Source organism: Numenius arquata, chromosome 8 (genome assembly GCF_964106895.1).
Source record: "Numenius arquata chromosome 8, bNumArq3.hap1.1, whole genome shotgun sequence".
NCBI lineage: Eukaryota > Metazoa > Chordata > Aves > Charadriiformes > Scolopacidae > Numenius > Numenius arquata.
Window position 1 is genome coordinate 7561171 of NC_133583.1, and position 26551 is coordinate 7587721.

Consider the following 26551-nt stretch of genomic DNA (forward strand, 5'->3'; position numbering starts at 1 on the left):
AGGCAGCAGGGTTTCACCAAGGTTTTGGATGCCTACAAACGCCTGCAACCACAAAGAGTAATTGTCGGTAGCTTGTTCAGACACCAAATAGTTTGATGTGCGTTACTAATGTTCATACAAATAGTGCATTTGCGGGAACTAATTAATTAACATTACCAGGTTGTGCTGGAGTTTCTCAATGCAAGACACCCAGTTAAAATAGTAAGTGACAAATTTGAATATCAACCTCAAAAAGCCCAAGCGCTTAAAAATCCTACATTAAGCTTCCAGAATTCCAGATAGAAAGAACTCCGATGTGGTGTTTTTATATCTTTTTATTTCAAGCCTCTAGTATTCATATTCAATTGCCTTTTCTAAACCCTGGGAGGCTAAGAAACTCCAAACAAAGCACATTGTCATGCTCCAAACCCAACAGCTTTATAATATTAGATTTCTGATGTTAAAGGAGAATTGGCATCGCTGGTACGTGGACATTTTAATTGCCTGCAGAATTTCCAGCTGTTGCTGGTGTGATGCATGCAAAGTGCTGACACTAATCTGTTCGTCATTGGAAGCACAAGTGTTTTCCCCTCAGCTACCCTTCATTAACTCCATTTGCACTGATTCTCTTCTAAAAATGAGTAAGCAAATGAAGAGATGCCTGTGAAATCTGCTTTTTGGGTCAGCATTAGTTTTACATCAGTTGCCCTGCATTTTTGTGGCAGCATGGCCTATCTACGCTATAGCTTGTGTCCCCCAGATATATGTGTCATCTGGGCTCCAGAGTCACTTGGAAGGGTAAAATAGGTTAGAACAGTTGCTGATTCATTGCTTGGCATTTTGTTACACATTTTGCATTCATTTTAAGGGCTGAGATACCGTCCTGAAGTTCTGAGCTATTTTGCGAAGCGTGCTTTAAGGCCAGGAGGGAAACCTGTACTATCATTATTAAGGAGGTGAACAATTAACGTATCTGGAATAACGAAATAATTTCAGCTTTGTGTAGTCTTGCTTACTGACAGCACAATAGCGGTGGCGTGCACGTTATGCGCGCGGCTGCCTTTCTGTGGCAGGGAATCTAGATCTGCTTTACAGTCAGTAAGAAAACCAAAGCATTTGCTGAATGCAGGAAGAAGAAAAATGTCTGAAATCTTCCCATCAGGATGTTTTATTGCATGAACCACCTTATCTTGCAGAAAGCAGTAGGCTCTTAGATGAGAACAAAACAAGAGCTTGCTTAGCAAATGAAAGATGAGAGCTCTGAAATTCTTCCTAAAGGCTTTTTTTCCTCCCTAGCTTGAGGTTTTGAAAGTTCGCTTTTTTTCCCCCCCCTTATGTTTTGATTTAGTTTTGGTATTAAATGCTGAAGTGGTATAAGTGGAGCAACTCAAACCCACACAGTGTTGTTTTATATCAAATGTGATGTGATGTAACACAAGGTGGCACAGCAGAACCTAATACTACGCATTAGATAAGGCAGATTTAGCTGGAGATGTGCCTCCCACATCTTCATCGGGATTTGCACGGCAGGAAATGGAGCAGACTTGGAGCTGTGCAGCAAGGGGGGGGTTATTCCACCCGGTTTTTCCACCGACCCTTACATACCGCCTGCGTGGCGTTTTGTTGTGCGTAAATAACTCGTAAATAATGAGTTTTTATCAGCCACGTTGCAGGTAGGTGCAGTGGCTGCTGCCCTGATTTGGCATTATAATAACCAGTCATAACAGATTTAATGAGGTATCAGAAATCCAATAAAGGTCTTTGTTTAGTGCTGTAATTAAATACATTTGGAGAGTCGTTAAAAGCAATAGCAGGTGGGCAAAACTGAGGGAGAAGGATGGCTTTGTAATGGACGAGTCAATGGTTTTATTCTGAGGCAGATTGTTTTTAAATATGTATCCTCATGTCTTCAAGTCTCTATTCTGAATTTAATTTTTTTCCCATTCTGCATTGGGATTTTGTGTTTATTCATTTTTAGATTTATTTTTTTCATGGTCCTGTGGACTTCTTTTTGTGATGGTGATAGTAATTAGGACTTTAAGTCCCTGCTAAAGCAGTGTCTTTTGTGCCAGAAGACCTGCGATGTACCATGAGCTGGACTTGAGAAGCTGGCGGGGCTTGTAGACCAGACAGAATTGGTAGAGGAGGCTGAGCTTCAGGGAAGTGGCACATCTGGCTGAGGATGCTGGGGCAGGTCAGGGCCCTGTGTCTGGGGGCACATGAAGGTATAATGTTGGTAGGGATGTGGCAGGTGAGTATCAGTCCCCAGGAGGTTTGACTCCATCCTTATCATTAAGGGTTAGTTGCGGAGATCTACAGTTACATACTTGCAAGTATACTGAGTTACTGATTTATTTTTATAGAAAACTGTGTTTTAAATAAAATAAAGTCACGTTTTGTGAAAACATCTGCAAATCCATTGTCCTCTCATTAAGATTTTCTGCCTTAGCCTGCTGCGTGTGCATGTGCATGCCCCAGGGCTCAATCTGGCTAACCATTCTATAAATATTAGCTTATTATTAAGGGATGTTACTTATTAATAGCAACATCAAACTAATGCCAGGAGGGCCCTATTTGTAGGTGTCCCCTTTGTGCAGGCTGCTCTCCAAATATGAAATACGAGAATCAGCCATAAGCCACAGAGGTTTGAGCGTGTGGATTTACACCTTGTATCAGTGCTGTGATAAGTCTGAAGACAAACACCCTCACTGAGCAGGATAAATACAGATGTGACAATAGCAAAATACGGTGTCTCCTCTACCACTGTCCTCCGTACTGAGTTTGGAGTGGCACATGAGTTTGGCTTTGAGGTGCTGCTGCCCTTGGGTACCCGCATGGCCATGCCACAGGACAGCCAGCTGAAGAGAAGGGGTTTGGGACTGGATATCTTCAAAATTACAGCATTCCCAAAAAATTGTGAGGTGTGCTCTAGAAACGTTTGGAAGTCATAGATTTTGTGGGTTTGTGGAAAAGGGTAGGTACCTTCATGCATATCCACACGTGTATGCTTATGTATATGAAAAAGAATATGTAATGCACGTGTACACACACACAAATATTTATGTAAAAAGAACATGGGGGGTTCTAATTAATTTCTAGTTCTGGTGTTTACCTTCTCAAATTTGTGTGGTTTCAGAAATTTAATGTCTATGTACATACTTGTTTAAATATTAGCAGAGATTTTCATCTAAGCATATGACTCCAACAGCTCAAGCTTTAGGAAAAACTCTTCATTTAATGAGTTTCAAAATAAAAAATACAAGAACTGCTGACACGCTTTCAATCATCAGTTAGATGGGTGACTGTCACACTAATTCTCAGTCTCTTTATTATCTTACTGTCTTGGCATTACCATATGTGTCTTACTACATAGTTAAATTTATATTTTTATACTAATTAAGTAGTATTTTATTAGCATACATCTTTATCGTTTCTAAAATCTATTCTGGTTTGAGGTGTTGAAAACATGACTGAGACTTCAATTATGAGGAATTGTTTAGCATTCTGACCAAGAATGAGTAATTGAGACTAATACAATTTAACATCTTTAGAGCATCTAGAACTGAAATTCTTGTTAATGACAATAATCTAGTATGGCTCATTATGTTTTTTGCTAGTGACGGTGGGTTAATAATGCCCGAGATGGTCTCCTGACAACATCACTTTCTTAACATTAGCATTAGAAACGTGGCATTTTTCACTGTATTTGGTAGTTACCAAACTTGATTTATGGCAGGGCTATATTCCTGCAGTGTAAATTACTCTCTTGCTTAAAACTTTTATCGCATAGGTAATTTTTTTTGCTAGTGTGGTGACACTCGTTATGCAAACCACAATGAGGAGCAGAAAGGTTGGGCAGGGATAAAGTAGGGGTTTTCTTCTTGATGGTGCCCCTTATGCCGGCATGCAGGATTGCCTCTCCGGCTGCAAATTATTCTGCTATGTTTTCTTGTTCTTTCTCCACTCTGGAAAAGATCAAGTTCCATCTGGTTTTTTTAGATAGTGTTTGTCGTTTATTAAAAATTCTTTCACAGTGGATTATCCAGAATCAAGGGGGTTGCTTTGTCACCACCAACCTCCCCTCCCCTGTCCCCTGGCAGCACTAATGGCCATTAGCGTTAATTATTTAGAGTTCTTTGTTTTGCACGAAGAAAGCAGTGATCAATGGGCAATGCCAGGTATGTGGTTGTGTACCCTCTGACTCCAGTACTTTACCCCTCAGCTTTCGAACTGTCTGTTTTCTTTGATACAGCCTTTGGTTTTTATTCACCACAGTTTAAGCAGCACTATTTAGAAAGCTTGTTAATTTTTTTTTTCCAGACAGGAACATTTTCTCTGTAAATGTTAACCTTGTGACACACTGAAATGGTTCTTTTCTTGTGTTTTTATTCATCTCCTGCTAATTTTCAGCTGTTGTGCATTCTGGGCTGCAGATCATGTAATGGCAAGACCAAATGGGTGACCTTTTCACCAAGGCTCATCTATGGCTTTTTTTGCAGTTGGATATGGATGATCCACAGGGTATCCTGAGTGGAAGTGTTAAGCAATCATGAGAAGTGAAGATCTGGACACAGTTGTTCTTTCCTTTCATGTGCAAAAACACCCCGAAACTGAAAAATGTCACAGTAGCCACAGATACTGTAAGCAATAAATAAGATGATACGTCTGGTGTTTACATTGGCTCCTAGAAACTTTGAGTGCCTTTGTACTAGGCGTGGATTGTGCAAACTGGTACTGAATTGTTCCCACTTCAGCTGAAATCCCATTGAAATTTAGACTTTTTTTTTCTTTTTTTTTTTTTCCTGTGGTGGAGAGAGAAGTATTCATGCCAACTGGCCTTCACGTAACCCAGCTGTTCAGTTGGGTTGACTGGATGACTCTGTGGTGCCTAGAGATAGGTCTTCCTTAAGACTCAACTTCTGATAATTTTGATCCACTGGCTCTAAAATACAGGGCTGTGGAACAGAGCATGATGTGTCTGACGTCCATCTGAGTAATTTTTGAGCATTTGTGGCCTTCTGAGCTCACACCAGAGTCAAGTCCAGGCCATGGTATGGATTTGTAGTCGCAGGTTGCATTCTGTATGTGCTCCGCAAAACAGACTTTTCCACCTGTCATGGTGTTCCCATGATACTTTGGTTGCATACAGACAAAAGATTTGAGGAAATGTTTCTGTAGAAATTGAGGTCCACTGCATGTTAGAAACAGCAACACTTGGGGTCATGGTTTTGTCCCATGGGTTTATTCCAAGAACTTGTCACTGGTAGGATTAGGGAATTTACAGCTTCCCAGCTGCAAAAGTTTTACCGCACAAGATGTAAAATTAACACATGCCAAATGATAGGAAGTAACCTGGATTGTGGCCTTACTTCGTGGACCGCATCCCTCACAACATAATGCGATGTCACACAGCAGAAATACTGCTCCTGGTGGGTAATGGCGTTAAGAGTGCTGAAGTCATGGTACAAAACTTGCTTAATGATTTGCGTTTTTTTCCCAATGTTACAAAACGTAGTTGAGCAGATGGATGCAGCCAGCTGTACATAGAGCTTTAGGGAGTACTGGGGAGAAAAGAGAGAGGTTTTTGTTAAGATAAATGTAATAATCTCTGTGATAATTAGTTTAATTTAGATCCCTGCATCTGACTCGGTTTTGACTAACCTTGTACGAAGCCTTTCTTTCCTTGCTGACGAGCCTGTGAATTTAGTTTGATTACAGTCCCTTTTTTTTGTGCTTGCGGATTGCTCACTGATCACTGATATTTTTCATTAAGCAGTTGCTTTATTACATTGTTATTTAGAGGAGAGTAATTTGTGTTTTCTAATTAATTTAATTCCAGGCACATTTAGTAAGTAGCTACAATGAGCCCATTCAAGGGGTTTTAGGTCATATTGACATTGTTTACCAGATGGGCTCGTTTGTTTTAAAACACTGTTAACTCTGTGATGACAACAGCCCCGTTCGGTTGCATGACACTGTCCCCAGTCTGCACCTCCAAAAAGCCCCCAAAATGAGAAGATGCATTTCAAGTACTAGTGAGAGATGTCCATAGGCATTAAATCACAGAGGAGTTGCGTTGCAAACAGCGTATATATAAACTACTACTATTCCGTTGTTGGATATGAACCTTTTGGCTTGTCTTAGCCAGGGATGTGAATTCCCTTAGCCAGGGAATGCTCAGGCTCTGAGCACTAAAAAATGGGACTACACTGAAGAGATGCAAACTGCCTGCTAAGTCCATGCTTGGCCCATTTACCTCTGAAAAACTTGAGGTGAGGCTTCAGGGGAGAGCGGGGCAGCTGGGAGGATGAGCATACCAGGCAAGACATGGCATGAGAGGTGGCCTGGGCACCAGGCACTGTAATCAATATGCGAATGTTATAATTCGTAGTTGTCGCCATCCCAAACTCATAGGCATGGGCAATTGTTTATGCCAGAAGCTTTTCGATAAAGCTCAGCATTTTCTTGCTAGGGATGCTTCCAGGATTTGAGGGTTATTCAAGCGCTTCGTGTTCATCGCTGTTAAATGCTGCATCCTTTCCATCATCTGAGCATGAAAACTACATATTATACCTATCATTTGCTCATTTGGCCTGCTGCGTCAAGAACTGGGGGTTTAAAATGAGACCATAATCAGATGAATAAATAACTTTTTAACAGGAAAAGGTACAGGCAGGTTATTCCCGAGTACAAGCTTGCCCCACGAAAAACTACCAACATTTATTAACGTGTTCTGCAGTCACTTATTTTGGTAAAAAGTCAATTACTGCTTGTTCTGCAGCAAAGTCTGGCACAGAGCAGTGACAATATAAGATTCATCGGCCTCTGAAGGACCCAACAAACAATGGCCTTGTATGTGTTTTCTATTATTTCTCAAGCATTTTCTATCTCTTTTGGATTGGAACAGCCAAAATGAATGACAAGCTTTGAAGGAAAGGTTTGTTCAGTAGTTCATACTTAGTAAATTTTAACATTTAATGCTTGGGATGCAATAAACTGAATTCTGCTACAATTTAAACAACAGCCCAGCTGCATCTCAGCTTTAGTTTTTTGCGGGGAACATTTAAATTGCTGTAATACCTTTTCTGGCTCATGGCGGTCTATTAAGGGTGCGTGCGTGCACGGGGATGTGTTCTACCTATTGATTTAATAGGAAAGAGCATCTCTTGGAAAGGGAGAGTAAACGTGTGTGCATGCATGTGGAAGGGGAGAGAGAGAGGGGGAGAATCTCTATCTGTGTGTTTATCTCTGTGATAAATGATGCCTGTTAAAAATGTGACTTGCCATGAACGTTATTAGTGCTTTCCTCTTTAAGTGTATTGTACAAACACAGTCACCATCAGCAGAAATGAAGCTGCGGTCTTAATTGTTTAGTTCAAACAGTTTTGATGTTTCATTGTCCCTCGATCAATCAGTGCCTGGAGGGGTATCAGCTATTGACTGGGAATGCATCAAAGTGACGTGCAGAGCACAGATATTCCTCAAAAGCTGAAAATATTCCATTTAAAGTACACATTACAGTTTGCACGCCAGTCTGTGAACAGGCGGCAAAGTGAGCTCTGTTTATCATTTTTAATTGTGAATCCTTCCCTATTTGGAACTAACATCTCCCAAATTACCTTAAAATGAGCTTCTTCTGAGACAGATCTGTAATTCACTTGCATCACTTATTTTATTCTCTCTGTAAAAGTTAGACGAGGGCATGGGTTTTAGCGCAAACAAAATGCATAAAGTAGAAAACATAATGTGGCATAAATGCCACATAAATCAGATCCTAAAGACAAAAGCAGATTTCAAACATCTGAATTACTGAGCACTTAATGTGGAGTGTAATCTGTGTTTGGCTTATGTCTGTTTTCTGGAGTGTTACACAGAGCAAGAACTGGGGAGTTCCCTCTCCTCCAACAGTGGAGGAAAATTAAGGTGATTTGCAGAATGCCCAGGAAAGAGCTTTTCCTGCGTTGTAGCTAAATTCCCCAGACAAGCGTCTCCTTTGCTGCTGGGAACTGGGCTATATGCAGAAGTAGTCGATAGAAATCCCACTTGAGATCTCTTTCTCATCACAGAGCAAGTAAGATGCTGCTCCAAAATGCAAAACTGTCCTTGAAAAAACCTTCTCTGGTGCCCTCCCAGTTGTTTCTTTCTTTGCATCAACTGCAACCTGTGTAAGCCCCCCTTCTCCAAGCTCCCCAGCATCTCCCACAAGGGTCAGGACATTTGCAGTGCTGTTTTCAAGCCTCAGCTCTCTGAAATTATAACTATCAGATAAAATCTCTGCCTTCAAAGATTAGGATGGACAGGAAGGAAAATGAGTGTTTTCTCAGTAGCGTTCATGTTTTTAGGGATAAAAGCTTACTCCTCCGCATGCTTTTGTTTTCCTTTGCCCAGCCCGTGCCTCCCAGCTCAAGCTGATGCAGAATTTCCTTTCAAAAATCAATTTCTAGCGAAATACTTTTTTTTTAAAAATCAACCTGTTTCCCCTGCGCCGCCGCGATTGGTCTGATAAAATCGCCGAGCCGATCGCGTCAAAAGGAAATAGCCCCGGCTTAATTGTAAGCTAAGTCTCCCCTAATCCAGGGGAGCATTTGAGATTCTGCCCAAGCGCTGGGTTTCGGCGGCCGCTGAGGGCTGTGGGTTTTCTCTCCCAGCCTCCCGGCTGCTGCAGCACAAGTCAGCATCGCTAATGCAGAGAGAGCTCTCCCCCCAGCTCCCTCTTTCCCCGCTCTCGCTCCCTCTCCCTGCGCTTTGATTCGATATGAACAGACTGGTAACTCCGATGCGAGAGGGAAAGCTGACATAACTCTGCAGATGGCTACGTTCGGATGATACACCTAGGGATTTTTCTTTAAGGGAAGGTAACGGTTAGATGCTAATGTTTATTTTTCCCTTGTTGCCATTTTTCAGGACTGCCGGTCCCAAAGAAGAGCCCAAAGTCGGTAAGCACTTTTCAGCTACTATTTTTGTGTGTTTGTCTGGTTTGTAGGAGAAAGGCACGAGTTTGATTTGTTTTCTTTGTGGGTTTCGATTGTTTTAAGTTGTCTTTCTGTTGCAACCATGATTACCTTGCACGGCTCCTGCTGCATGGGGAGATGAAAGAGGAATGCGGAACGGAAGGGGGACTTGTTTGCAAATAAAGCCTCAGGTTTACAGATCCTCTTCCCTGACAGATGAGCTTCCCTGTCGTTTAACTTACCAAAAAAAAAAGAAAAAGCTATTGTTTCCTTTTGGAAAGATGGGAGGCTCCACCTTCTTGCCAGATAGCAATTCCTGTCGGGTGCTCGTAGGCACCAACCTTTTCCATTAACTCCCTGAGTTTTCTTGAGTACCCTTGGCTGAATTATTAACGGAATGGGAAAGCATGCACCTTGTCGAGAGAGACAAAGCATGGACGGAGCATGATTTCGGTTCCCAGGAAAAGCACAGTTAGCTGTCCGAGTGCTTGCCCTGGAGGCGTTTTCATACTGAGCAGGATTATGCTGCAAGTGTGAGATTCCTTATATTTAAAAAAAAAACAACCCCCCCCCCCCAAAAAAAAAGCCCAAACAGAACAGTATTTCTTGTCCCTTCTGATCTTATTTCCATGTAAAGCTGTTACCTGGATGACATGTTAGCTAATAGCATGGAAGCCGTGATCTAAAGTATCATTAAAGCTCCGTGCATGATATTGCGGAAGAAATTAACGGGCTATTTGTATGGAACAAAAAGAAATGTTTTATTTTTAAAGGAAATGGAATACTTAAAGCCTGAAAGTTTGCGGTTATCTGTTGAGAGGGAGGGGGGGAAAAAAGGGAATTCTCTGCCAGTGGCTTTGGGGGAGCAGAGCCAGTAAGGTCTTTGCCGTGTTGTGAGACGGTGCGAAACTTCACCGACAGTCCCCGGTGGGTGCCAAAACCTGCAGCTGGGCACAGCCCACCTCTCTGCAAACCTGGGCAAGAGCTTTATGAAGGGGCTGAGCAGAAGGCTCCTGCTCTTAATACGAGTCCTCTGTTCATCCAAAAAGAAAGCCCTGAAATAATTAATGTGATTCTGATGGCTTAGGGCAGCGCTGATTAAAGTCACGTGAGCCCGGGCCTCTACCATTGTCAGCTCGCATTAATGTTGAGAGGCAGAAGTGCGGGGTGTGCTCCCTCGCAGATCACAGGCATGTCAGACCCTGCACGCTCCCTCCTGTCATACGCGCAGATTATTTCAGCCTTCGGTAAAACAGAAGCGAGTGTGTAAAATGCATACGCGTCTGGCACGTTTCTTTTCTCCGCCTGCACTTTTTTCCCCGGTCGGAGCCGGAGTGGCTGCACTCGATCCAGACTCTGACTCCTGTCGTTAAACTAGTCCTGATCGATGAGTCTCAGCCTCTTCAAAGTGAGGAGTCTCCCGCTTTGCCACACGCACATTCAGCATCAGGTAAAGCGGGATCCTGCCGTGTCAGACACCTCTCTGCTCGGCAGCGATGCACTGTGAAAATCTGAGCAGCATCTCAATCCGTGTCGGGATAATCCCGCCTCAGTGAACAAAGAGGCTGCTTGCAAACAGGTGTAGCCCTGCAGTGGCAGATTTCTCCCAACTATTTGCTTTAATGAGCCGGTCAGCCGTGGGAAAGCAGTGCCATTCCCTCATGTGCCTCTCCAGACCCTCTCTCACCTTGCTTTAGGGTCCCTCCAGTAATTGTTACTACGGCCCTAGGCGGTGCTGTTGCCTCTAAAGCGCAGGATTCACAAAAAGCAGAGCCTCCTGTTCCCCCTGCCTGCACACGGGATCATTTGCATCGGCAATTAGCAGCGATGTTTTACACTGCCGCATTGTGCAGCAGCCTTAATGATTGACCGCTCCTCAGAGGGGCAAAGCTTGCCGGATGAAGGCACAGCCGCTCCTTCGTCCCCAGGCATCGGCACGAGTTGGGCACGGAAACCTGGAGCAAGGCGCCTTGAGGCACCCTTGTGCAGAGGAGACAACTGTCCTCGGGGCTCTCTGGGGTGGATTTACACCAACATCAGAGCTCATGTGGCCAAGGCGATGGTCAAACGCATAAAAGCAAGGGCATTGCTAAACACCTTCCTTCCTCGGTTTAGTTGTGGGGCAAGGGGAGCCCAGCCCTCTTGGCCATGAAGATTCTCTCTTGTTCGTGTCCTGGCTGGGGAGAACCAGGCCTGCCCTGCTGGCATGTTCCCCAGCTGGGACACCATCTCGCTGCACCCTGCCCGGGCATTTCCCGGGGATGGTTTGCTGCACTTGCAGCTTTAGGGTGAAGGCGGGTGCTGCCAGCTGAGCTGTGTCCCCACCAGCTGTCCCCAGTGCCACACAGCTGGCTGTGGGGCTTGGGTTGGACGCGCTGCCTCTTTCCCCAGCTCCCTTTGCCCAACACAGGGGGAACATTGTGCAGTATTCCCTGATTAATAAATTAGCTGCAGTTAGAGGACAGCGTGCATCCAGGCTAGGAGTAGTTGGCCCATTCTTGTGCTCATTCTTTGTTTCTTCTGCTGCGTCGGGGAAGACACGAGCTCAGGTCTCCATCCTCTTCTGCTTCGCTCAGCGCAGTGACGAGCCCTCTTATGTTTCCTCGGTTTCTTTCCCATAGCCCAGACACGCTCCCAACTTGCTGCCAACAGCTGTCTCCTTCTCAAGCATGCCCTATTTTTAGCTATCAGCCCCAATGCCCTATTCCCAAAAGGTCGACTTCAGGCTGTCGGGTACCTCCCGGCTGGCAGGAGGTGTTTTATCCCCTTGGGGAGGTTTGTTAGTGCTGGGGCTGAGGCACAGTCTGGGGATATTTTTCTGCTTTGAGCTCAGTTTTCTTGGGCTGTATTTTTCAGCCGGCGTGTAACTTCTGATGAGCTTTGCTCAGTTTTTTCTCAGTTTTTAAGGAGAGTTTTTCAACAATGGTGAAAGAGCCAAATTAAATAAAAAAAAAAAAGTTTGCAGCCATACATGGGACTGGGCACTTCCAAGTCCTTTCTTTCCCCTTCCCCCCGACCAAGGACACGCTCACAGCAGCTCTCTGTGCTGCTTGTTTTTCATTTTCCCATGGAGTCTTCTTTAGATGAAAATGGGTAACATTTTTGTATTGACTGTCTGTGGATATACATTTGCAGTGTACAAGTTCTCTAGTATAGCAATTTCTCCTGCAATTATCCTGGTATAACACAGATGAAAACAAACTTTTTTTTTCTTTTTTTTTTTTTTTTCCTTGTTGCTTGCATCAAAATACTCCACAAGGGGGCAAAGATTCCCATTTCCAACTCCGTTTGCTGTCGCTGCCAGGACCCGCTTCTCCAAACCGCTCTAGAGCACAAAATCTGCAGCTAGATCACCAGAAGACAGGATCACTACAGGGGGAAGAAAGTGCTAAGCTCTTCCAAAAATCTGATTTTTTGTTTGGGTGTAAATGCATACATTGTCAGCATAGCTGAATTGTGGCCAAAAATGCAATTCCTGTGCACAGCCTGTCCCTGACAAGAGACTTGCCCTGTATTTCGGATGGATAGGCAGCACTTGGGGCTCTGCTGATGTCCTGGATTCGCCACGAGGAGAAATTGGTTTCACAGCATGTGTGTTTGTACAACACATCCGTCTTCATTCAGAGACCCATTTTTTTCACACCACCTAAAATGCTGTGGAAGGAGACCACAGCAACTCTTCCCTCTTGCAGATTTATGCCTGGAGAACCCCGTGCCAAAAAGCTTTGCTGTCCATTCGTGCCACAGGATATGCTCCCTGCCACCATCGCCTCTTCTGGTGCGGGTTTCTCTCTTCCTGACACAGACATACACAACTGCTGCTAATAATTAGCGTCCCATCTCTGCCTGCAGCCACCTCACAGCTGTGTCTTGGGCCTCAGTTGTTTTAGCAGTCACTGTACGAAGTAACATCTAATTACTCTTTCATTTAGGATGAATGACAAACCGGTCTCAGCTATGTAGGTATCTGTAGCATTTTCCAGGCACTTGGAGACTTTTGCGAGCAGTTTTCCTCCTATCTCCTTTTGAAACACAACAGCTTCAAGCTCCCCGGTTCCCATCACCTTTGCTGTTTTCTTCCCTCCCTGTAATCAGAGGGCGATGGAATGCTCAGTGTGGGCTCTCTCAACCTCTCCGCTGAGGGAGAAGCTGCCTTTCAGGTCGGCAAATGGAGTCCCTGTGGCTGAAAATGGGTTTGCACAGTGGGGGGAAGAAATCCTGGAAGGCTGATGTATGCCCAGACCCTGACTGCTGCTGCCCCTCGTCTGCAGCAATTGCCCCCACAGCTGCACGCAGAAATCCAAGGCACATTGACGTTCCTGTTGACCTCAGCCAGTGAGGAAAGGACAGCTAGAAAAGACTTCATTCCCAACGGTACCTTTTCTTCATCTTACATTTTGCAGGAGGAGCACTACGAAGTTTCAGCAGGAGTGTAGGGAAGCTGGCACAGACCATGCATCTGAGACCTGAGGCGTGGGTAGAGCGTGAGAAGCTCCAAACTTCCACGTATTTATTTTGTCATGGCTGTAATACAGTACCAAGGCAATTGCTTTTTCCTATCACCTGTGTTTAGGTGTGCAGTCTGCCTAAATGGACTCAGGGTAGTCTTTGTAGTCTTGATTTCTAGGCACTTTTGGCCAAGAGTCTTTCTGGCAAGTTATTTATGCTTATCAACAGCTCTGGAGAAGACCATAGACTCTGGGACGTCAGGGGTGCTCTTGCTGACTTGGGTAGTTCAATGCCCCATGTAGCTACTGTCAGAAGTCAACGTGATTCGATTCAGCTGATCTGCTTCAGTTTGCACTGAAGGACATGATCAGCATCTCTAGGTGAGATCTGGCCCACCCATTCTGCAATGGTTTGTCACCAAACAGCCCTGTACTCATCTGGCCCTGATTTAGCTGCTTTCCTGCCTTTGTATGAGCTGTGTGAGCCAGGCAGTCAGATCCGAACCCGGGAGGATCTCCCCCAAAGCTAGGAACAAGGCAGGAGAAGGAGAAGCCATCCTTTCATTGGTGTATGGTCAGCTCATCTCTCTTGGGAAAGCTCCACCTTTGCCCCAAGGCACAAACTTCTTCATCTGGGCAGTCCCCACTGCAGGAGCACCGCAGAGAGCAGGGCCATCGGACCCCTGCGAGTCCTGGTGATGCTGATGGGCTGAAGCTGCTGCAGCACGTGAACAGAAGTTTGGCCCCAAACCTCCTTTGGTGATGTGAAAGTTGTTTAATATGGTCTTGAATTAATTTAATTACATATATTAATTATTTCCATGGTTGTGTTCCCCTTTCTCTGTTCCCCTCTTCAACTCCTAAACAGAGATGTTTCAGGCTTTTTGGAGGGACTATTGTTTGGAAAAGCAGCTGTCCCTCTGAAGAAGTTTTCCTCTATTTCTTGCAAAATGTCTGTGTATTTGCAATTGCAACTCTAGTTTAATTAGAGGTGGTTTTGCTTGAGAAACACACTTCCATTTGCAACTCAAATATGAAACAGAATTCATCATCTGTGCAGCATTTAGACCTCTTATGTCATAAAGTGAGAGCACATTTTAAAGCTCAAACTTTGTTTCTCTTTAAATCGGAAAGTTTTCAGAGAGTTCTCAACATTTCCCCAAGGGCTGAATAAAGCTCCACATTTTGGTCCCCGTACTCCAGCTTCTGTAAACCAGCTATTTCCAGTGAGATTGGCCTGAAGTTTCACAGGATGCTTGTAGTTATTTTAGTAGTTTAGCCAAACAAACAAAACAATCCAGATGGCTGGACTGAGAGTTGTAAAGTGTTTTTTTCTTTTTTATATTTTTGAGTTACAAAGGAGTGATTATCCACAGGATAGATGTTTTAAAACGGCTTCATTTAAAACCTGAAGGGCTGCATGTGAATTAGCTTCTTTTACCACTTAAAAAGCTAAAAATGTTTGAAATTGGCTCAGATATTTGTATTTGAAAGTCTGCAGATGAGTAATCACAGCAGGTATGCTTTGTTCAAAATTGCTTTAAAGGACAAAGGCGATTTCACATTCTAGTCGATCGAGATATCATTTTAAAAAGTGCTGGTAGTGGATCAACAACTCAAATGTAAGGCTGCGAGGTCAAAGTCATTTGGGCTATGGGAGCTGGGGTGTTTTTTTCAGTGTAAAACTAAAAATACATGCAAAGAACCCAAACAAACCAGAAAAGATTATTGTTCAGACTCAAAAAGCGAGCACTCCCGTATGGTGACTTTCTCCTCTGTAATTAATTCAGCCCTGCTATGATGGAGCATTGGCTGCCTGGGGTTTCACGTTCAGAGTAAGGGAGGGGGTCCCCAGACCTGTGAGCACTGCAGTTTTGCCCCCCCGCCGTCCCCCGCCCTGATCTGCCCTGTGTTTTCCACTGGCTTTTCTCCCTCCCCCTGCTTGGTTTTCGATGAAGAAGTCCCTGAAAGCCAGAGACTCCTGTTGCAAAGTTTTTGGGTACCCTCTGCCAGCAGGAGGCTTTAAATTTTTGTCTGAGGTTTCTCGGTACGAGTGACTGACCCCTTTTAGCTGGGAAATTGTGGATGTGGTAAAAACAACCTGTAGGATGCTATTTTTCCGGCTGCCCTCTGCGTCACAGCAGCCTCAGGAACGTGCCAGTTCCCTGGGCTGGAGCAGGTGGGAGATTGGACTCAACCTTGATGCCAACCCAAGGTCATCTCAAAAGAGCATTAAAAAGCATTTGCTGTACAGTTTGGGGAGCTCTTGTTGAGGGAGGATTTTGCTGCATATTGAGCAGTACAAATCCTGACTATGCAAATGTGACTTGTGTTTCATTTGAGCACACTGTTGTGAATTTGAGTTAAGAATTATGTACCCCGCTTAGCTAAATATTGAGCAGACAGAGCTCTTGACACACTGCTTTTGAATAAGCCTTGAATTCAGGCAGACGTATTTTTTCCTGTTCTAATACGCTCAATTAAAACAAGGAAATCAAACTGCAAATAGACATTTTCACATTTGTGAAGGTGTGCTGTAACCCTGGGGATGCTCTGGGAAGCAGAGACATGAAAGTGGTACTCTGTTGTCCACCCAGCCGTGGTGTGGGGTATGCAAGAGCAGCAGAGGAAAAGTGATCTTTCGTAGTAAGGGCTGTGCTTGCATCTGTTTCAGAGGGACTGTTAAAGTTTTCACAGTGAAATTTGATAGTTTTTTCTTTTTCTTGCAGTTAGACCCTAATGTTATCCGAGTAGAAGGTAGTAGAGTTTCTCTGCCTTAATATAGGAAAAAATAAGTGTGCTGAAACTAGTAACCTATAATGAGATTTAGATTTGGTCTATGTGTGAGATGGAGAACTGCATATTTTTTTATGATAAATGACTTTGTTTTGCATATCTCTTTCTGTCAGTCTGCCTATCAAAATCTGTCATCGGGGAATTTAACTGTAGCCAGCATTAACTAGTGGCAGCAAAACTGTGATTTATATATTTACTTATGTGCATGCAGAAGCCCTGATCAAAGAAGAGAGAAAAATTGATGGAAAACACCCACTCAAAGACCAATAACCGTCTGTTCTCTCTCTTTCCACTCGCTTTCTTCCTTACAGCAACCACTTGAAAGGAAAGACAGCCAAAACAGTTCTCAGCACAGCGTCTCCAGCCACCGCAGCGGGCACACCGCTTCCCCCGTTCACAGCACCCAGGTGCTGCCGGACTACACCGCCGCAGAGGCGCCGGCTGCGGATCAACCGGACAGTTCTGGGCAGAAAAAGCCAGATCCATTCAAAATCTGGGCCCAGTCCAGGAGCATGTATGAAAGCCGACGTGAGTATGAAGCAGGTGTGGTTGCTAGGGCTACGGCTCTGGCAGCTGCTCTCTGTATATTTTCTTTTGCGAAGAACTGAATCTTTCAGATTTATGTTGAAAATACAGGGCTTTAGTTTGTTAATTTGTTGTCTTGTCAGTGATATCTACTTTATAGAGGTGCAGTTTCTTCTCTGATGAGGAATGAATTTAGATCGTCTCTAGGAAAGGGCACTAAGACCACAGCTTAATAAAAAAAAAAAATCCCTTTAAAATTAAAGACCGTTTTTCCCCCTACTTTTTTTTTATTTTTGCTTTTAAATTAGGCTGAAGGAGAGTTTCGAAGTTTGCTATCCAGATCCTAAACTCTTTTTTGAGGTTAAGACTCGTCTGATATGCATAGGAATGTCAGTAAGAAGGGGAAGTATTTAGTTTGCTGAAATTCGTATCAGATGCTTTTCCAGTCTCACTCTGGGGAGGAAAAAATCCAGCTGAGCCATTTTACTTTGACCAGAGTGGACACTTTAACAATACAGATATCAAATGCATATTGTAAGTGGCTTTTATGGCAGTTAATAATCTGCACACTTGGCTAATAGTTCAGCAGGGCTTTGACTCTGCTCCAAGTCTATAAATATGGTTTCAATCAGTTTCTTGTCAGCAAACAATATAAACAGGCTGGCTTTGCTTTAATTGCACTGCTGAAGATGATCGAACCTGTAAAAGCTTCTTAAAGAAAGGGTTAGAGTATTAGGTTCATTTTCAAAAGCAATAGTTACTTTAGTTACAGAAAAGGGAGCTTCAGAGTCTCGGTGCTGTAAGAGTCTCACCTGGAGTTTGATTTCATTGTGCTAACTGGAAATTGATAAAACCAGTATGAAATGAACATTAACCCAGAATGAAAAATGGTGGGACTTGTTTTTTTCTGACCAAATGAATCACTTCAAAATCTTATGTCCTGGAAAAATTGAATCATGAGTCACAGTTTCTTGGCTGAAGATGCATCTCTTTGGATTGAATGTCTCAGCAATGCAGTTTGTAGGTGTCTCAGCTTCTGCGCGCTCCTTCCCTTTCCCCCGCTTCCCTTCCCAGGCATTAGGTGTGCTCACCCCCAGGCTCTTGGGCCAGACCATACTGATATATGGAGAAGTGCAGTGACGGAACTTGCACGTGCATCTCGTTGAAATAGGAAAAGGGGGAAAGAGCTGAGGGATGATGACTCTTCAGCCCTGCAGAGCTCCTCCTTCTTCTGCCTGGATGGTCAAGGCTGAGGCTGTCCCATGGCACCAGCATTACCCTTGCTCAACTCACGTGGTTCCCATAGGCACTGTGCTGGCATTGCCTCTGACTCCCTGCAGCTACTTAGCTAATTTCTAATTAACTGTTTAACTCACACTAATTAGTCATTAGTATCAGCTTAGCAGCCTTAACTCCTGCCTGTCTTTCCTGATAAAACCTGAGGCTGAGCCGGAGAAATCCTGAAGTGCACAGGCTGGCAGTCGCGCTTCTGTGTCCACTTCCAACACCATGTACTAAGTCCTCCCTCTTTCCTCGGTGGCTGCAGGTATCTTGTAGAGGTTTTATCCTTGTCTGTGATTAGAGCCCGTCCAGACACTTTTTCACTCTCTCTTGACCTGCTGGTTTCCCACACCCGATCTCTCTCTGTGCCACAATCCTTCCTGCTTGGGCCTTTTGCTAGACTGGGATCTGCTGCACCCCTTCAGCTTCCCTGTCTCGCCTTTCTGTGGTCCAGCATATCTGTAGTGGGGTTGATCCTATTCTATTGCTTCAATCCTTATCTCCTGCATCTTCTACCAGATGAGACCTACCTGTTCTAATGTCAGTGTTTTTCTGCCACATTTTCATCCCTTTGCCATTTCCTTCCCAGGAAGGTGTTTTCTGAGATTTCTTGGTTTCACAGAGGGTTTTTGGAGAATGGCAGAAGTGTGATATGGTTGTGTCTGCTTGTAAGCATGTGCCACTAGAAGCATCCAAGGAAGGGTTATGAATTTCCAACCCTAAGCTGGAATGAAATTGACCTGCACTCTTATCTAGTGACATAGTTTCGCTGCACCTAATGAAAGGTGAAGAAAAACAGGAAAGAAATAGTCTAAATGAAAAAGGCGGTTGGACATGCTCTATCTCGTGTCACAGTCTGATCCCAAAGTGTGACGGGTGGTTTTATTTAGAGGCCAGTGGTCAGCTCCTTCTCCTTCCCTCACCAAGCTCTCATCTTTTGTCCCTGTCACCAGTCTCATAAATGGAGACTGTGGTTCACAGCTGAAACCTGGCACCTTGTCTGCCCTGGGAGGCAGGGATGAGCCACCATGTTTCTTTCCCTGTGTTTGGTCTGCTTGAAAAGTGGGCAATGGGTGGCTGCTCTGTTATGAACGTGAATCATCTCTTTGAGACTCACTTCCCTGTGAGTCTCAAAGCACCGACTGGGTGGCTCTCGGGCCACTCGTAGGGAGCTCTGCTGACATGGAGCTCCACAAAGTGCGGGATGGGAGAAACCATTCCCTGGGCCTCCAGTTTCACTGTCTGTCTGCTCCACATGTTCTGTTCTTCGTGTCTTTACCCAGCTGCAGTTCAGTTTAACTCCAGTGCCTCCTTTGGCTTGCGGTGATACAGTCACATCATTGCGTTCTTCTTTGCTTGAGCAACCTTTGGCTTTGGGACCGAGGTTGGCATCTCCTCTCCCATGACATCCATAGCTTTGGGTGCAAGGTGTGACTCTCTCTGCATCCTTCTGATGAAGACGTGAGCAGAACTGAATGTGTACCTGATGTACAGCAGCAGGATGCCACCCTAGTGCCAGTGCTGAGATTGGCTGATGCATCCTGTAATGGGGGCTTGTGGAGGGTCCTTGAAGCCCCCACTGCCTGAGGAGTCCCAGCTCAGCTCTCCCAGCTCTTCCTGATGCCCAGGCTGGGGCTTGCTCTCTGTTGATTCATGGCCTTAAATTTTAACAAACCTGAAAAGGATTATAAAATGTTCTGAGAGCCAGGGTTTTGAATCCCCGACAAGTGGACTGAAAAACAGCAACAACCCTTTGTGTTGAAGTATATGATGAAGTTAAAAAAGACACAATTTTAGAGCATTAGATCATCTTCAGTGTTTTATTTCATCCTATTTGTGAAATGGTTGAGTACAAAGAGAACACAGTGCAATTTTTCAAGAGCAGTTGACACAAAAAGATGAATTCATTAGCCCCAGCCCAGACAGAATTTTTTTTCATCTAAAAATAATAATATAAAGAGGTTTCATTCAGTATATGAGTACATTGTCTCCAGGATATTTCTAAAAAGTTCTGAATCTGTAATGACCACCTACTGCCTTTTCACTGGGAGTGCATCCCACTGTGATTAACATTAATAATAATAATGTAGACACGGAAAGCACACAGGCAACATTTAGTTTTTCAGAATTAGGAAAATATGTTCTTCCTTTCTTTGACTATTTTTGGATCAGTATTTCATAAAAAAGGACTGTATTTGACTTGTGACTTGTCTCACTGAAGCCATTGGTGGAGCAGAATTTGGTTCAAAAGCAGCAGATAAACCATAATTTTGTAAAAGCATGTATTTTTTTTCATATATACCCAATGCATCTTAATATCAGGAAGTGCTCAGATTCTGCAGAGGAGAGCCACAGACGTTGCCTGTTTAGGGGAAGGAAAAGAAAATAGACAAGAAAAATTAAGCTAGAATTAATAATGCAAAGCTAAGCAATGGCTCCATAACTATGTCTGTTGAGTGGCAGCAGATGAGAACAGCAAGTTTGTTCAACAAATACCAGCTGAAGTTCCTTCACATGCAGCTCCCCTGGGTGAGGGGATGAGGCCTGCAAGGTGCTGAGTGCTTGGGCTCCGGTCCAAGGAAGCTAATTTTCAAGCTGTAAACCCAAAGGGACCTCGGATGCTTTAAGGCTAAAGCTGAGCTCAAATGCTCTGCTGCAATCTGGCCCAGAGTCGCAATTCTTTGCTGGATTAAGGCTTTTGAGAATAGCCAGCTTTGTGTTAAGTGAATCTGAAAACATATCATTTGGTGGTGATAACAAATGCACTCTTTGCTGGTGCTAAGTTTTAGCTGCCTGAGCTCCTTTTTCTGGGCAACTCATTGCTGCTAGTGGGAGTTGTGCACATGAATCAGAGAGAAGGACAAACCCTTAAGGTTTAAGCACTGAAGTGGTTCCAAGATCCAGGAATGACACACATGAAGAGCACTCAGTGAGAGAAACAGCAATTGAATAGTTTATCAGAGAACCGCAATTCTGAATTCTTGCACTGTTTTATTGAAAATTTATTTTTATAATACGTTTTTTATTTTTCAATGTATTATTAAACTTCCTTAAAGATTAACGCAATCTGTTGTCAAATTTTTCTCATGTGGCCTGATTGCTTTGCAAAATACCGTATCCTACATATGGCCATCTGTCAAAACAGCAGTGACAAAATGAATTAATCTGAATTGCAGATGTGTTAATGAATCCCTTTGAAGGGCTTAAGCATTTAATTAAAAGTAAAGCAGAACACGATAGATAATTTTTAAAGGTTTTAAAATATTCTAAGTTATCGTTAATATTTGAATTTTATTTTCAGGCACATAATTTATTTGGTAGGATTTTCTCTCCCCACGTCTAATTAAAATAATACAAACAAGTCTTGACCCCAGTGTGTAGCGTTCACTCATCAGCAATTACACAGAATTAAAAATATTTGCACAATGATACCAAACATTAGATACTTTCTTCCTGAAATAGAAAAGAAAAATGCTCTCAGGAAATTGCGGCCGCCTTCTGATCAGACTGACTTTAGAGATGATAGTAAAAGCCCTTTGGTAGGGTTATGTCCTTTTATTATATTAATAGGAGGCAAACATTACAGTCGTACACTTGGGCACACAGATGTGTCCATGCCCTCAGAGAATGTCTTGCTAAAAGAGACCGTAGCACTCGCAGCACGTGGTGCAGCAGAGCTGGGTCATGGGCAGACTTTGCTGGTGCTCGTCTGGACCAGCCTGGTCCATGGCTTAGTCAAGACATCGCACCTTCCCCAAACCTCCATGGCAGAACTTGGTCATCTCATCAAGAACATGCTGAAGCCATTGTTTCAAAGCTCTGCATGCCACCAGAAGGGTTGAGTAAAAGGAAAAGACAGAAAAACCGGAATCCTCCTGCAGTGGGATAGTTTAGAAAACAGGGCTTTCCTGCAAATATGGAATCTCATGAGGTTTATGGCTAAGTCACAAGACTTTTCAACGCTGAAACTCTCCATGAGCTTCAGTGAGACTATTCACTCTTCATTTTAGACTTGTCCTTATATACTTTGCTGAATCTGGGCCTTAAAACTTTTGTACTTTGCCAAGCTTATGAGTCATTGAAAGTGCTGCTGCCTCAAATGAGCTGGTGACTAAAGCAAACTCGTACTGATTAGTTTTGAATCCATCTTTTGTTGAAACTGATATCACACTGGGCCGATTTTTTTTTATGTAACTTGTAAGATAATTGTTAAAGTTTGTATAGGAAAGTTTGATTAAAATGACCTCTAATTAAGCACTGTGTTCATCACTATGTATTTTAGAACTTCTTTTAACATTAGAAAAAGATATTTCCATTTGGAAAACGACTGTGTCATGATGATGGAATTTTTTTTGTAGAAAAGTATTTTTAAGGTGTTCTCAAAGAGATTCTTCCTCTGAGGAGAACAAAAGAGTTCTTCAAATATAATTGCATGCATGTGCATAAATGTATAAGTTCATATGTGTGTGTATTATATATCCACATGTACACAGGCATGTGCAAATAGATGTGAAACTTAGTATGTCATAATCCATGGTAGCTATAACCTTAACAATTTATGCATGAAAGCCTAACATGACCCATACAGTCAAAATTAATTAAATGAACTAACAAGAAAGCAGATACATTAAGCTTTGCAAAATTGTAAAATTAATATTACAGCTATGTCACCTTCGCCTGCAACTGGACTGAGCAAGGGTGAGAGAGAAAGAGAAATCAATTCCACGAGTTTTGGAGAATGTAAGACTGTGCCGAGAATGTATCTGTGTCTTGTGATGTCTTGTTCTGGTGTCATTGCTGCTCTGTGGCGGGGGGCTCTTCATCACCAAGGGAGTCTGGCAGGGCCGTACGCCAAGGTTAGCCACAAAGCTGCAAAGTACCTGCTTTACTGTGTACTGGCCAGCGGCCAATTTCGTAGGGGGTTCTGGGGGGCATCATCTTCCCATTTCATTCATGAGTTTGCCCACATGGCTCATCGACGGGGCTATGGTACTTGCCTCTCCTTCCATTCCTCCTCACGGTCCCAGCAGAACTCCTCTTACCACTTTTGCGATGCTCTCCAAATGCTCTGGTTTAATTCAGGATGAGCGTCAGACTGGCAAGTTTTACCCATTTGGGCTACGTACATATTTTTCTCAGAAAGAGTCGGACATGCTTGAGATCAGGTCAAGGTGCAAAGATACAATGAATGACTCCTAGCAGCCATTTTTCATTCATTTTCAACAAAGTTTCGGCATCACCATGAAATTTTCCCTTTAAGTAAGGAAAGTGGTTCCTCTGAAGCGCTACCAATTAACGGAGAACCTGAAGTAATTCTTCAGTACAGAGAGCCACAGGGGGTCCCACCTCAGCTGTATGGAAGCACAGAGGCGGATGAGGGTTCCTGGGCTGTGCCAATGAATCACTGAACTGCAGAGTGGGCACAAAAAGCGGCAAAAGGAGTTTTGTTCAGTTTGTACTCATGCTGTGTCAATGTGTGTTGTCTGTATGTTTGTTGTATCTGTGTTTCATCTCTCTGAAACCCTTCCAGTGGAAGGAGCTTTACATGAACTTGCTTCTTTGGGTATAGACTTGTCTTTTTTTGTTGCTTTGGTTTGACACCGCCGTTACACCTCGGCTTGCCGTTAGCCCCAGCGGCCGTTAATTGGCTATCTGGTACCCGAACCAGGAACATAAGGCATCGTTCAGTGTGGCTGGAGAGTTGACAAATGGGAAGGTGTTGAGAGATGCCGAGGAAACGGGCCCACGCTGAAGCTCTCTGCAGAAGCCATTTTGCCTCTGACAGTTCCAACACGCGCTATTAATTGGCTGGGGCCAGCCTTTGCCAAAAAAGCCTGCGAAGTGCTGGAGAGGCGCTTGCGAATGTGTCTGCTCTTCAGGCTCCCCCTCACTGAAGGCAGCGACAAACAGCAATTAATTCATTCTCTGAGTTGTGCTGTTGTGCCGCGCGTCTGTATGGTGGTGAGCTGCCTTCAGCCAGCTCGCCTGAACCGATGAGCCACGCAGGCTTCCAGCGCGGTCATCACCTGATTATTTTGTAATTGCATCCAGACAAAAATTACCCTCTAGTTCAGTCAAGGTAACATAGACAGGTCTTAAGCTTCATTTATAACTGCAAGTAATTAAAATGTGAAAATATTCTATCTAAAACCAGTTTGAATGAAAATATCAAAGCAGACATCTGTGCCTTAGAACTCTCCTGTTCTTTTAATTTTTGGTTTTCCCAGATCTTAAATTCGTATTATATTTTTAATCTGTTTAACCATTGAAGAGAGAGCACCAGAACTAACCAAAAGTCTTAACACCGAAAAGCACCAGATGACTAGACCTGAGCCTTTGCGCAACGGGCACCAACAGTGTAAACTGCAATTAGGGCCCAGTCTGACAATCACTGGTGTCGATGGAGAGCAACCAGTTTATCTGCTCATAGATACAGAAAATTAGATGATGTTTCATTAAATTTGTTGCATTCCCTGTCCGAACATGCACTTACTTAAATTACACTCCTGAATGATACACTTTGGTTTCAGGCAGCTGACTTGTAAAGGAACAGCTTTTTCTTATCATTAATTATAAATTTTGGGAGGGGATCGTTGCAAAATTAGTCAATGTTGCAGATACTAACCAATAAATATTAAATGAACCTGAAGTTGTCTTCTGATATGATTTAGTGTTAGCAATTAATTTTGCATTTTTAAAAAAGGGATGAAAGCAAGCATGAATACGTTAATATAAAACATTACTGTTCAACCGCACTTCAAGGTTAGTACTTCACTGTATGTAATATTCATTGTAAAAACCTTGCTGGCGTTCCATACTAATGAGTAAGTAAGGTTGAGCTTTTTAATGTTTCCAGCTGGTTTTGTCTGTTCAGTGGTTTTGCGGAGCCCATACTCAAGCAAGCGAGAGTCAGGAGAGCTGCTTTGCTTTCAGTGGAGCCTTTCTGTTTTACACCGACTGGGGATCTGTCCCATAGTTATTTAAAGCAGTGTCAGTAGACAGATAGCAAACTGTGCTTGTGAAAGTTAATTAAACAGTAGAAGTTATAACAAGTGGCTCTTTTGTCTCCCTTGAAAGGGGAGGCAGCTGTATTGTTTCTGGCAGAGTGATTCTCTCTTGTACGCATTTATTTATTGATGATTTGGAAGAGGCTCTTACACTGGGTAACGATGCTAATATTGATGGAAGGGAATACTATAGTGATAAACAAATGGCAAGTCACAATTAGACACCTAGAAAGTAGAAACCACCGCATAATTTTTAGTAGTGATTTAAATAATTATCCTTTAGTATTTAAACCTATAAATGTTCTTAATTATGTCTAAAAATTCAAGACTCTTTCATTTAAAGGGTAAAATTGTACAGCAGACCTCTCTACATGTACATCAGAGTAGATTGGGTAGATTTGGGTATAAAGGTGTGGGGTTTTGATTTAAAATTAAATTTTCCTTCTTTCCCTTCAGTTCCAGATTACCAAGAGCAGGATATCTTTCTATGGAGAAAGGAAACCGGTTTTGGATTTAGGATTCTAGGTGGAAATGAGCCTGGAGAACCTGTGAGTACATCTATAAGTGGTCTTGTTTTAACTCGTGACACGTTTCAGAATCACGTCGGTAGCATGTACAGATGTGCAGAACCGCACCGTGGCATCTCTACTAAAATAAATAGCAGGCTATGAATTTACATCCTGCAGCTCCTCCCCACCCTCCCTCCAAAAACCAAACCAAAACTCCCATAATTGAAACGTGTTTGGCTTCCCCTGCTATTACCTATTTTTTGTGATAGCCCAAATGAAAACACATAGATTTGAAATTGCCTGGACACTGAGGAAAGGATATCCTGGTCAGGTTTGTGTCTTCAATTTTTTGAAGAATTTGAATTTGAATTTCTTCAATTCCCTCCTTGAATTCTCTTAACTTCTTTAACATAAATCCAATGCCTGTGGAAGGTGTCCCACTAAAACCACGTGGTCTTTCATGTGCTGCACAGGTCAAAGCTACATAGGGACAGCATAAATTTCCACATATTTCCCTGCCAAAATTATTTTGCTCATTTATGGAAAGAGAGGCCATGAATTCCTCTCATGTTACAGTAACTCCCCAGAACTCACTGAAGATAAACCAAGAGTGAGTTGGTGGACAGGCGAGTGGTACGGAGCTTGTAAACCCTAGAGGCAGCTGAAAGGATAACTCAATCTCAGCCTCTCTCACAAGACCCTCAGTGCTTTTAACCGTCTGCCTCTCTGGTCACCGTCTGGTTGAACACATTTCCCAAGGCTATCTGTCATTAGAGTGAATGGACCGCCTAAAGAAACAAGATGTCAATTTATTACAGTTTCACGATGTGGCTATATTCACATGGAGCTGCTTTCACAGGAGCAACTTTCCTGACCAGCAGACATTTGTCAAGAATTTCTTGTCCCTACTAAATTGTGTTTAACTACCAGTGCCCCTTGCTTCTGGCTGGCTGTTGAGTTACTTCTCATTTATCACTATTCATTCTTTCTCCCTTTCTGCCTCCCCTCCTTTGCCTTCTTTCCTTGCCTTCCTTCCCTCCTTTTTTTCCTTCCTT

At 43.3% G+C, this 26551-nt stretch overlaps 1 protein-coding gene across 1 annotated transcript in view; it reads left to right on the top strand.

Moving 5' to 3' along the window:
- MAGI1 (membrane associated guanylate kinase, WW and PDZ domain containing 1) overlaps positions 1–26551 on the top strand; it is a 358453-nt gene that overhangs the window by 312104 nt on the left and 19798 nt on the right. The window contains exons 13-15 of the mRNA XM_074152607.1: positions 8884–8915; positions 16486–16702; positions 25444–25535. Coding sequence (XP_074008708.1) covers positions 8884–8915; positions 16486–16702; positions 25444–25535 — 341 coding nt within the window. The remainder of the gene's footprint in view (positions 1–8883; positions 8916–16485; positions 16703–25443; positions 25536–26551) is intronic.